The 13,824-nt window shown below is 37.5% G+C and overlaps 1 protein-coding gene across 1 annotated transcript; it reads right to left on the reverse strand.

Moving 5' to 3' along the window:
• Positions 1–265: 265 nt before the first annotated feature.
• LOC120538604 lies at positions 266–5,869 on the reverse strand. Its single transcript, XM_039767991.1, has 7 exons — positions 5,717–5,869; positions 5,232–5,422; positions 4,269–4,383; positions 3,832–4,178; positions 3,323–3,537; positions 2,305–2,464; positions 266–333 (listed from the first exon to the last, which is right to left on the reverse strand). The coding sequence occupies exons 2-7, from the start codon at positions 5,419–5,421 to the stop codon at positions 266–268; spliced, it is 1,095 nt and encodes a 364-aa protein (XP_039623925.1). The 5' UTR covers position 5,422; positions 5,717–5,869.
• Between the last annotated feature and the right edge of the window lie 7,955 nt (positions 5,870–13,824).

Raw genomic sequence — 13,824 nt, forward strand, 5'->3', positions numbered from 1 at the left:
ATATTAATACAGTATATTAAGTATTTAACAGTTCAAATATCCAGTAACATGGTTAAAATATTAAAATATATAATGAACACATTTGCACAAAAGTGTAGGATGCAAGTACAAAAATAACGTAATCTACCCAAAATAGTAAAAACAACAATAAACTTGACTACTAAAGTGTATTTATATCAGTCCTGATTCAGAAGGCACTGCTGCCTGCACTCTCCTGCAGCGCTCCTTGCGACCACCACCACGGCCAGATGCCAAATTGAACCATCTAATATGCAAATTTATTAATTTCCACATCTGTAGCTTTGGCTGCCACATGACTCTGGCGGACTGCACCTACAGGCAAACACATAAAAATAATTATCAGAAACATTAAATGGCAAACAGTTGCTTTAAGGCAGGGGTTCTCAACGTCGGTCCTGGAGGACCCCCGTCGCTGCAGGTTTTTGTTCCAACCAGCTTCTGTTTTTAATTGAACTCCTGGGCTAATTAAGTGAACTGATATTTCCCAAGTTCTGTGTTTAAGGAACAATACATTGATTAGAAAACTAAGTTTGCTAAAAAAAACAATATATATATATTAAAATGTACCAAGCAGTTATATAGGAATAATGTATTTTTTTTTCTTTTTAACAGTATTTTCCATGTTGATTTTCATTCTTGGTGTTCTAATTGTTTAATTAATCCATTTATTAATTAGTGGGTCTGACTCTAAAATAGCTGCAGCCTTTGATTATTCATTGTTGTTTGCCAGCGTGTCTGCTCTGCTCGTTTTAAGTTGTCATTAATAAGATACAATGAAGGGGGAAAAACTGCACAGAGAAAGGACAAAGTATAATGAAATCAACAAAAGAGAGTTAAGCATTTAAATCTATAGCAAAAGTAGAAATATTTATAAATGTCTTATAAATGTAAAAATCATGCTGCTATGCTTTTCTGAATGTCGAATAAAAGAAAAAAAACAGCTAATTAAATGTGATCAGTGCTATCAGGTGTTGTCACCGATTAAGAATCTGGTTGGAACAAAAACCTGCAGCCACAGGGGGTCCCCAGGACCGACGTTCAGAACCCCTGCTTTAAGGCATTTTCCACTAATAGAAATGGTGAAATAAGGGTTGGCACTTGCACTACTGTAGCGTTTCTCAACCTTTAAGTATTTGCAACCCAAGTTTTCATAACAGTTTTTAATCGTGCCCCCCTAATGTTTTTTTGAAAGGAGCCCACCAATACCAATTTGTTCTTTTTTTAATTAATGATATATCATAGATGCATATTTTATTATACCTACTTAACTGATCGACATTTATCTAACTCTATATTTATTGTTCTAGCATCAGAATGTAGTTTAAGTTCATTTGTTTTGGTTTCAATAGATGTATTTTTCATATTTTCAATTCGTTTTCTTTTTTCACATCTTTGTGTCCCCCATTTTGTTACTTTGCACCGCCCTAGGGGGGCCCGCCTCACAGTTTGAAACCCACTGCACTACTGCATAATGAACACACAGCAACATGTTTTGAATACAGGAGAAGCAAGTTTGACAAATGATATGAAATCATCTATGCTTGATTTTAGTGAACTTATTTTTAATACTGATCAATGAAGGCTGTGTACAGATTGTGGACTGACTTTTTTTGTAGAGCTAGTGTAAAATATTCAATATGGAAATATTGACAACAATTCAATTGTAAGGTTGAATTAAGATTGCAGTTTTTCTCTAATTCTTTACTTATTATTTGTGGTTTAAATATATGATTCTTTGTTATAAATGCATAAAAACCTGAAACCCACTCCTAATGCTCTTTCTTGATGTACAGGAAACTCCAAGTACTCCTAAGAATGTGGCAGGAGTTTTAGAAGGAGCAGAAAGCGTTAGATAGACACCTGTAAAAATATTTTATTTAATAATTGCTATTTTCTAGAAATCTGAAATACTTGGGCTATATCTTAAAATGTCATTTTCTAATCTGTTTAATTCAGACCAGGGTCATGGGGGGGCTGGAGGCTTACCAGCTAGCTTTGGGACACATTCAGGAACAAACCCTGGACAGGAAACCCGTCTATCGCAGGGTGAGCACACACAAAGGCCATTTTACAATACACTGAACCTATATGCCTTTGAACAGTGGGTGGAAACTAGAGCAGACACAGGGAGAACATGCAAACTCCAGACAGAGAGGACCCAGGAGGCAAACCCTGGTCTCCTTACTACAAGTCAGCAGCATTATCACTGAGCCACCAAAGGCATAAAATGTAATATCTTACTACAATTAGACTAATCTCATAGTTGGATTTCTTGATACTTACGCATAATAAGAGTTTTGGTTGCCATTTGACTGAAGGCCCGTTTTTCATTCACTCCCTTCCAGTTTATCTTTTTTGCAACATCATCTCCAAAAATATGTGAAAGAATATTCCAAGTGACACGCTTGGTATCTTGTCCTCCGATAGATGCCAGTACAGAAATCTACAAGGACAAAAGATAATATACAGGCAGTGACTTTAGAATTAAAATACTAATATATATGCATAAACAGCATTAATGGTCACTCTGAAGCATGTCTTTTGACTTTGATGTTATGATTGGCATTCTGACAAATATTGCTAAAAAGTTTACAATATCCGAAGTAAAAAGAAAAACAGCTGAATATTCGCTTCAACTTTAACTGTAATTCAATCCAGTAGACATTAATTTTGTAATAATAATAGTACTGTATATAACAAAGGAAGCGCAAAATTCATGGATTGTAATGTTCAGAAAGCTCAAATGACATCATTTATATTTGCAACTCTTGTTATTGTAAAAGGAATTTTTTCTTGTAACTGTAGGACACTGTAGAGCTATTAAATATTTTCCTAAACATAGTCCCTTACACAATAAACATCCTGTAACAGATAACCCACCTAACAGTTAAAACAACTATATTAGTGCAAATATGGGATGAAACTTATGTAAATATTACATCCCCATGCACAAATAATTGTAAAGTCATATGGGTATTGTGTGTAAAAACATACAGTACTTACCCATGATAAATAATTACTAAAGAAAAAAAAAATGCAGACAGACTTATTTCAGACATTATACCCATATCATGCCATACCTTATAAATAATTTAGAAACATAAAATATTTTCCATTGAGAAATAACTGATTCTACAGTTTCTTATGTTGCCTATGATTAGCATATAATGTGTAGATTTGGTCTTGTCCTATTATGTACAAAAAAATTAGTAATTGTTTAAAAGTATGACAAAATCCAAGTGAATATTTTAAAATTAAACAAAACCAGAAAGAGAACAAAGTCTAGCTTTGCAATCCATACCATGTTCTTTTTCTTCAAAGCATTGGTTGGTTGTTTCAACCAGGCCTCAAAGTCATCCACTTCCTCCAATGATTGTAAAGGAAACTGGACCTCTTCTGGCATATCAGGTGAGCATTCAATGTTTAGCCGCCCAGATAGTGAACTGATCATGACAGCCAATTGTGACAGCTGGTGCTTCACATGTTCGAGCAATGTAAGGATATGAAGATCTGCAGCTGAAAAATAAATACCAACAAAATATAAAAAGGATACTATTCATTTGAATACTTTGAAAAGGCAATGAATCCTAACTCTCATACAGGATATGTTAAAACAACATCCTTTGGAACATAAAATTCAACATCTTAAAAACCAAAAAACACTAAAAATCAAGGAATATACTGGCACAAAATGAACAGGACAACAAATACCACTACATAACTAATAACTTGTTGAATTATGCTCTGATAACGTTAAACGTTTGTTGAATATGTGAAACAAGTACAGTCAATGTTCTGATCATAACTTACCAGTACAAGGTATTGGTTCTGTTCCACATTGACCCACTCTGTAAGTAGGCTTGAAGAGTTCAGAAGTATTTTTCATTTTTGGAAGGCTCGTGGAAATTTGTTGGGATGTATTTTCAGAGAGCGATAGTGACTGGTAAGGAGGTGGCACCTGAAGCAAAGAATGTGGTGGTGAGCGACAGGGTGGCACAGATGGTAAAGGTGGTGATGGTACCTGAGGTGCAGAATGTGGGGAGAACATGCAAGGTCCAGTTGACTGTTGAGGTTTTGAAAATCTTGTCAAGGGAACTTTTGTTTTATTAGCCAAGTCTTCATGTTCACTTTCATAGTCAGTGTCACCATAGTAGTGGCTGTGTACAGAAGATTAAATGTGCATATATTACTCAAAACAAAAGTTTCATACATTCAATAAAACAAAGGTGAAGTTGAATCAAACTTACATTGGTTTAGGTGCTCTTTTCACCCTGCCTATATCCTCCTGATCATCTGAATCCAATTCTGAAGTCTGACACGTCAAAGACTTCTTCATCCCTTGCCATGCAGACATGTAGTCTCCTAAAAGCATTTCAAAAAGTTAATATCAGGTAATGTAAGCAATGTGCAATATAACATTATCACTTCTGTGATCTTTTAAATCACTACAACCTAGGCCCCATTTACACCTCGCATTCACATATTTTCTTTTTTTGTAATTGCATCACAGTTTGATAGCATTTTACCACCAAAGTGAAACTAGGAAAAATTGTAAGAGACCTACGTTAGAAAGTAAGATTAGATTTCAATTTGGATAAATGTAATCACTAGAGGGCGGCACGGTGGCGCAGTGGGTAGCACTGCTGCATCATTGTTAGGAGTCCCGGGTTCGCTTCTCAGGTCCTCCCTGCGTGGAGTTTGCATGTTCTCCCCGTGTCTGTGTGGGTTTCCTCCCACATTCCAAAGACATGCAGGTTAGGTGCATTGGCGATTCTGAATTGTCCCTAGTGTGTGGATATGTGCGTGTGCCCTGTGGTGGGCTGGCGACCTGCCCAGGGTTTGTTTTCTGCCTTGCGGCCGGTGTTGACTGGGATTGGCTCCAGCAGACCCCCGTGACCCTGTAGTTAGGATATAGCAGGTTGGATGATGGATGGATAATCACTAGAGTTGCATGTTAATGAAAGGTGTGAACTAGGCCCTGATTTCTCATGAACACTAGTATGAACGTATAAAGGTTGTTGGAAATGAGGCTTGGAGACAGTGAAAAATCACATGACTGCAACATGGAAATAAGGCCTTAGACAAATATTTGTTGCTTTTCTATTAAAAAAAATTAACATAGCAAGAAACCAATATTTTACAGCAATATTTCTCTGGTGAAAGGGATTAAGTCAGGGACATATGACTCGTATCTTGAACATTTCAATTACCGTAGGACTTTAGTACTCTAACGTCATGCTTGGTCCAGTCAGGGCCTGGTTCCTCAGCATATCTTGCTGCTTTGTTGAGTCTTTGATCGCTCTTATAATTTGGCCAAAAGGTTGTGCCATCACTGTACCAAGACTGTGGTATAACAGACACAGCTTTTTGTTCATCTAAAAACTGAACTACCAGAAACATCCTGCAAAAGAAAAAAAAGACAATGCTTAAAATAAACATAATATTTACATGTTGCACACAAAATGCATTATCCAAACAGCAGGTGATACCACCTAGCACATCCTCATCCCTCATTTTAATAAAACCAAGAATGCTTTTTTGGCTATGGATTAAAGATAAGCTTTGTATAGTAGTTTGCAATGTGCAGCAAGTTTACCCATTAGCCATAGAAAAAAATTGTTTATACACAAATAAAAATGATATATAACAAAGTACAGTGTGACGTGTATAAATACATCAACAGTACAGTACTTACAAAATGTAAACGTGATTCCATTTGTGCTGACTGATGAACAAGTAGAACAATCAAAAATGCTATTTACATACAATAACTGTCGGATTTAATATTTTTGAGAATGAAGTAAAGGTATCGCTACAGAACCTCCTCTGTGGGGCAGAACTATGCACTTTTGACTGATGGCTGACACATTTGGATACTTGATTGTTTCGGATATCTGAGAGATGCAATATATATTTAGGAAATCTGACTTAAATGGATAGGTAAAAAAGACAGACTTCTTCAAAAACACCTTGTACACAACATAGACTTGTTCACTGGATTCAAGAATATTGTATATCATGCATACATCATCGCCTATAATGAACACATTATCTGCTGCTGAAACTTTAATAACCCATTGTTCACAACGCATTTGCCGGTACTGTCGAAGTACAGAAAGTCCATCTGGAACTGGTCCAACATAATGTGGTTTTTCCAAAGACTTTGATACCAGACCAGTGGGTGTGTAGCAGTTCGCTCAGACAGTCTTCGACAATCTGAGCAAGTGGACGTTCAGGCTTTCTCACAAGTTTCTTAAGTCTTTGGAGGTGGTTTTCATAAGGGAAAGATGAAAAGCAGTCTAAGGAGCCATGCCGCTGTACATCCAGAGGAAGATGGACTAAACAATGTATATTGTATACAAGCTGATCTTTGCCATAAATTTCACCAAAATGGTTCACAAATGTTTGAAGCAATGTTTGAGCATACTGACAGTAGAATGAAGAAAGCACGGGACTGACTAAAATTGAGATGGCAGAGAACAACAGCATGAAGTTGCTATACATCCTGTTATCCAGGAATGAACACAGAACAACAGGGCCTGTGTAAAGTAGAAACAATCTAAATTCTGTTGCTTTCCAGCGGTCAATTTCTTTCAGTGTCCTGGGTTTCCGGGCAAATTCCATTGGTATACAAGGTCGCAAGTCATTTAAACGGTCAGATAATCTAGTAATAATGTTTGCAGGTAATCGAACATTTAGAGGACCTCTGAGCCAAATATTTAACAATTTCCTGACAACCCCCAAACAAACCAAATGCATGTAATCAACTGGAAACTGTGATACCATGCCAATGCTTGTTCCTTGAAAAGCATGCAAGCCGAACTGATGATGTTCTTCATCAAGTTTTTGTGAAAAAGATTCATCTGTTCTGAGTGTGTATTCAGTTAAAGGAAAAGTCATCCTGTTGTTGACATACTGCCCTCGCTGTGCACATTTGTCACATCCATGATATCCATTATGTGCTTTTGTGTTCTTTAAAAAAGCCCTGGCAGGTGTGTCACACACAACAGAATCTACTTTCAGAAAGAGCAATTTGCCATTAAAAGAAAACCCATTTTCTAATTCCCTTAACTCGGTAACAAAATCTTTCATAAACTCCTCAGATGACTTTGGTTTGTTTTGTCCACAAAATAGTCCAATAACAACCGGCACTTTCATAGGAAGGTTGAGGAGAAGTCCCAAAATAGGCCAAAGCTGAATGCTAGCGCTTTTAAATAAGGGCAACCCATCCACATTGATCTGCAACTTCAGGGTAAAGCCTTCTGTGACTGAACTTATGGTATCTGACAGAATTTTACCGATTGAAGCAAGGATACCAAAATAGTAATATTGGCCACCAACCTTATTCTGAATAGAATACCCACTTTTAGTATTGAGGAGAGTTCTTGCATTTTTGGGAGTTCAGGATGATAAAGTCTCAACAGCCCTAAAAGTGCTGTTAGAGCAACAAGAGATATTCCAAAGGTTAAAGCCCAGTTACAAATACTGTCACTGAGGCTACATGGCTCTTCTAAATGCTCATCAGAATGCAGATCCAAATCAGACTCATCTTCAGAAAAGTCTGCTGACTGAGGACATGCAAATATGTCTGCTGTGTTGTCTATATAAATACCCTCATTCTGAACATCCTCATTCTCCACTTCACTTCCATTTTCAAAGTCATTTTGCTCCACTCTCTCCTCATTTCCAAGATCACCTTCCTCCATCCTTTCCCCATTCCTAATTCTGAATGCAAAGTTAAATCTGCAATTCTCCCTCATTTGCTGAAGTCTCCTATCAACATCTCTGCGTGCTCTCCGTCTGAGGGTTGAACCCGATACCACAGAATCAGCCATTTCTCACTGCTGATCACCACGATGCATGAACTGCAGGTCATAAATATACACAGAAATAAATAGTAAAAAGTATGTTTAACATGTTATTGTAAAATATTGTGTGTGTAACTTTGTGTACACACTGCTTACTGGTAAGGAAATATGTAAATAATGTTTGAGCTAGCTAAAAAAGCAGCTTACATTATTTAATTCAAATATAAACCAGCAACAGTATTTTTTTGTTAAATTTAAGCTTGGGCTGCACACCAAACCCACTGAATAGCATGCTACAAAATATACGTCTTAAAAACAAAGGATGATTTTTACTGTCAATTTGATAAAAATAAAAAACATTCAAGTGATGTTTCCAGATCTGCACTAGAATTCCACATTTTAATTTATACCAAAAAAAAAAAATTATATATATATATATATATATATATATATATATATACTGCTCAAAAAAATTAAAAGAACACTTTTTAATCGGAGTATAGCATAAAGTCAATGAAACTTATGGGATATTAATCTGGTCAGTTAAGTAGCAGAGGGGTTGTTAATCAGTTTCAGCTGCTGTGGTGTTAATGAAATTAACAACAGATGCACTAGAGGGGCAACAATGAGATGACCCCAAAACAGGAATGGTTTAACAGGTGGAGGCCACTGACATTTTTCCCTCCTCATCTTTTCTGACTGTTTCTTCACTAGTTTTGCATTTGGCTACAGTCAGTGTCACTACTGGTAGCACGAGGCGATACCTGGACCCTACAGAGGTTGCACAGGTAGTCCAACTTCTCCAGGATGGCACATCAATACGTGTCATTGCCAGAAGGTTTGCTGTGTCTCCCTGCACAGTCTCAAGGGCATGGAGGAGATTCTAGGAGACAAGCAGTTACTCTAGGAGAGCTGGAGAGGGCCATAGAAGGTCCATAACCCATCAGCAGGACCAGTATCTGCTCCTTTGGGCAAGGAGGAACAGGATGAGCACTGCCAGAGCCCTACAAAATGACCTCCAGCAGGCCACTGGTGTGAATGTCTCTGACCAAACAACCAGAAAGACTTCATGAGGGTGACCCAAGGGCCCCATGTCCTCTAATGGGCCAAGAGCTCACTGCCCAGCAGCATGCAGCTCGATTGGCATTCGCCATAGAATACCAGAATTGGCAGATGCACCACTGGTGCCCTGTGGTTTTTACAGATGAGAGCAGGTTCACCCTGAGCACGTGACAGAAGTGAAAGGGTCTGGAGAAGCCATGGAGAACATTATGCTGCCTGTAACATCATTCAGAATGAGCAGTTTGGTGGTGGGTTAATGATTGTCTGGGGAGGCATATCCATGGAGGGTCACACAGACCGCTACAGGCTTGACAAAGGCACCTTGGCTGCCATTAGGTATCAGGATGAAATCCTTGGACCCATTGTCAGACCCTATGCTGGTACAGTGGCTCCTGGTGCACGACAATTCCTGGCTTCATGTGGTGAGAGTATGCAGGCAGTTCCTGGAGGATGAAGGAATTGATACCATTGACTGGCCACCACACTTTCCTGACCTAAATCCAATAGAACACCTCTGGGACATTATGTTTTGATCTATCCAATGCCACCAGGTTGCACCTCAGACTGTCCAGGAGCTCAGTGATGCCCTGGTCCAGATCTGGGAGGAGATCCCCCACAACACCATCTGTCATCTCATTAGAAGCATGCACCGATGTTGTCAGGCATGTATACAAGAACACAGGGGCCATACAAAGTGCTGCGTACAATTTTGAGTTGCTGCAATTAAATTTTGGCAAAATGGACTAGCCTGCCACATCATTTTTCACTCTGATTTTTGGGCGTCTTTGAATTCAGGGCTCTGTAGGTTGATCATTTTCATTTCCATCAAACGATGTGGCATCCTTTCGTTCCTAACACATTACCCAGTCTATATCAGTATAGATATCCAGGAGGATTTCTTTTTCCCATTGAGATCTGATGTGTTTTCAAAGTGTTCCTTTAATTGTTTTGAGCAGTTTATATATATATATATATATATATATATATATATATATATATATATATATATATATATATATATATATATATATATATATATATATATATATATATATATATATATATATATATATATACACATATATACACACACACATACACATACACAAACATTAAATGCTGTTATCTTTACTGCAGACATTAAAACAAAAATAGCCTTGGTGCCCTGTCCTGGATTTGTTCCTGCCTTTGGCCCAATGCTAATTGGAATGGGATCCAGCAGCTCATGCAACCCTGGTTTCCATTAAGTAAATAAGAAAATGACAAAAATAGCTACTACCTATCAGGAATAATGCAAGAGGTAATGAAATAAGGACTACTACTGCAGGCGATCCTTGCTTAAATAAAGCAGATATACAAACACATTTAATTAATAGCTTTTTAAATGTGTACCAGGATTAGACAAAAGCCACCACAAATAATAAATGAAATCATTACTGACAGGTAAATGTCTCCATATCAGTTAAATTGTCAGTCAGTCATTTTCTAACATGATGAGCAGTGTTGTGGGAGTTGCTGGAGCCTATCTCAGCTAGTATAGGGTGCAAAGCAGGAACAAACCCTGGATAGGGTGCCAGTGCATTGCAGGGTGAACAAACACACAAACCATACTCTAGTGACAATTTATTTTATCCACCTAATCTGCATGTCTGTGGACTGTGGGAGAAAACTGGAGCACCCAGTGGAAACCCATGTAGACATGGGGAGAACATGCAAAGTTCACAAAGAGAGGACCTGGGATGTGAACCCTGGTCTCTTTACTGCGAGGCAGCACTCCTGCAATGCCGCCCTCACTTAAATTGTAACCTATATCACTTAAATTGCAATATGACAAAAAAGATACTAATTAATTTACAAGGATTTTTTTTTATTACTTAGCAGAAGCCAGCAAGATACCATATATGTGAATATATATTTACCAGTCTAATTTGAATTAATTAATTTTAAAAGGACAGAGAAAAATACATGTAATGTACAGATTATGCTTGACAAATGTTGCTAGTTAAAGTATATATCCCCATCAGGATTGTGCAAAAACATTTTAAATAAAAAGACATTAACGTTACTACTTTTTGTATCTAAATTAAATAAAACGTTTATATATTTTTATCATGTAATTTTGTACAAATATTAGGAGTGCAACCTGAATCCTAGCACTTTATTAAAGCGAAGAACTCAGAAAAAGACTAAACTGTGTAACCTTTCATGAACTAAACCGACACTGAAAAAGTTTAAAACAAACTACCACAGGCGTAGGTCCGTTGAATTAAAAGTGTTTTGTGACCGGCGATTCGCCTAAACCACATTTCCCCATATTGGCTGGACGAACACCCAACCCTCTTTTCCCAGCTCTGACTGACGGTCGCACTCGATTCACTAGTAGGTCTTCTGACATGCCCCCCGCTTAGATGATTCACAAACGTAACCCTCTCCAGCGGTCGCGAAGCCACTTACATGGGAAAAACAAAAAGGTTAGAAAACAATGTCTTAAATCAGTTTTTGCTTTCCTCTAGCGTATCTGAAATAAGCCCACGTTCAACACAAAACGTTTAATAAATAATTTTGAACACAGCGCCTACTAACCCTTATTTGGTGGTGCCTAAAATATTCAGCACATGAATTTAACATCGTGGCCTAAATATGTACAAATACTAAAAATGATTATAGTGACATGTTAACATTTCACCTTAACCTGCTATGATAGCGACACATTAAAAATAATTAGCAAAGCTAACTATATGTAAAAAGCTTCTGAACTTCTCACAACTTTTAAAAATTAATTTTTGACTCACTTCCTCCCAAAACAATTCCGTTGTCTGTAAATGTTTTCAGACTGCTCGTTGTGGCGCGCAAATTTGAGCGCGAACTCAAAACATAAGCGTGTTACGCTCACGTTAACTTAAGCTCTCGCGGAAATAGAGTGAACTGTCAATTAATGTACATGACGAAATGTGGGCGGATCAATTTGTCCCTCCCACAAAAGCACGAACTGAGCTTGCCGGAATACAGACGGATCTGTTACGGAGTCAAAAAGAGAATGTGACTGCTGTACGACTTTGCCATGTTGTGGCCGGATCTGTTCCTGAGTCAGCTGCTGTCGGGGTACATAACTTTGCCTGTCTGGGCCAAGTAAATTTATTTTAACATCACTGTTACGTATGTTTCTGTTATTCATTACCCTTTTTTTATTAATTATTGTTCCAAATCTTGTCTGTCCTCTATCATTGTTCTTGTATTCATTAACTAGTAGGGCTATGGGTTAATCATGTTTGAAATAAAAATTTCAATAGGAACGTATAAAATTGTGTATTTTATTTTAACACTTGCTTAATTGTACAGAAGTCTGGGATACGCATTATAGTACTTTATTACACAATCATACAATACAGACATTCATAAGTGTGTAGCATAACTTGACAGCTTTATTACATTATTAAAGGATGGTGCTGAGCCCCCCGCATAATATAAGATAGATCAGAATAACCCATGATACAACTAACAAAGTTATGATACTTGTGCGGTGTCGCAGTATTCTATCATTTTTACTTCCATAAGATTTGTATGTGTTCAACTAACTTTGATGAAATATTTGCATTTTTTTTTAAAGTGCTTTAATAACTGTTAAAATGCCTTGTGTGGTTTTTGGTAGTAATTCTAATCCCAAAACCAAGAATAAATAATTTATTCTTATTTAATTATTTTTTTATGTAAAGAAACGATTAAATATGTTTTAATTTTTAAAAATCTCATAAACAAGGACACCGATGAAGCCAATCTGCACGAGATGAACATATTTCCGTCTGACAAATATTATATCGCTGTTAGTTGTATCACGAAAATTTGGCAATATTGGCTACGCTGCCAATGTGGTGCAGTCGCGTGCATTATCACCTGATCTACTGTTACCTGAATGTTCGCGACAGATACCGATACATCTTGAATTTTCTGGATTGAAAATACGTGACTGTAAAAGCAGCAGCAGCAGCGCCGCTCGTCATAGAAACAAACTTGAAATAGAAAAGGAGCTCAGAGTGTCTATCTCGAATATCAAACCAATCCTGGACGGGCTGTGTACTTTAAAGTAGGCACATATTAGTCATTAGATCTATGCCTTAGAAATGTATTATTTTAATTTTAGTTATAATGCATTCATTGTGATTATATGCTTGCAAATTTAAATTTTAAATAAAAACGTAAAAAATTTATTTTGATGTCTTGTTCATTTATTCGACGCCCCCCCTTGTACAGCTTCAGCGACCCCCCAGGGGGCGACGCCCCACAGTTTGAGAACTGCTGCCTCAAACAATGGCACCTCCAATTATTGGCAAAGGTTGGCCATGGCCACCATATAAAAAACACTGGCCACCGTACTAGCCACCCTGCTTGTCACTACATTTTGCACAGTTTAAAAAATTCGGCTAGTTTTAAAACTGGATAAAAATAAAGATTTGACAGCGTGTGTTTTATCTTGGGTCTACCGGCAAATGATGCTCTAAAACAGGGGCTCCCAAACTTTTCAGCTCACAACCCCCAAAATAACTATGCCAGTGACTCGTGACCCCCACTATCCTCGGAAGTGGGTAAAATATACAAATGTTGTGCGCAACGGTGCACATGCGCCAATAGGCCTATCCAAACATTAGCATGACAACACGAAAGAACACAATGGTCTAACAACCATATAATTTTTTTTTAATAGTAATTTACTTATTTTTTTAATTTCAACAAAATATCCTATCTTATCCTATCGGTGTCTTTCCATACCTGAGGACGATGGGCTTTCTGATGGTGGTGCTTCTCCGCTTTCCTCCACTGGCCTATCTGCGTTGTCATTGGTCGATATTAACCAACGTTTCATTTTAACAAAAATAATATCCTAAGCATAAAGAAATGAAAATTACCTACACGTAACGTGCACATGTCGGAATGTTTA

This window comes from Polypterus senegalus, chromosome 11, assembly GCF_016835505.1.
Source record: "Polypterus senegalus isolate Bchr_013 chromosome 11, ASM1683550v1, whole genome shotgun sequence".
NCBI classification, from domain to species: Eukaryota; Metazoa; Chordata; class Cladistia; order Polypteriformes; family Polypteridae; genus Polypterus; species Polypterus senegalus.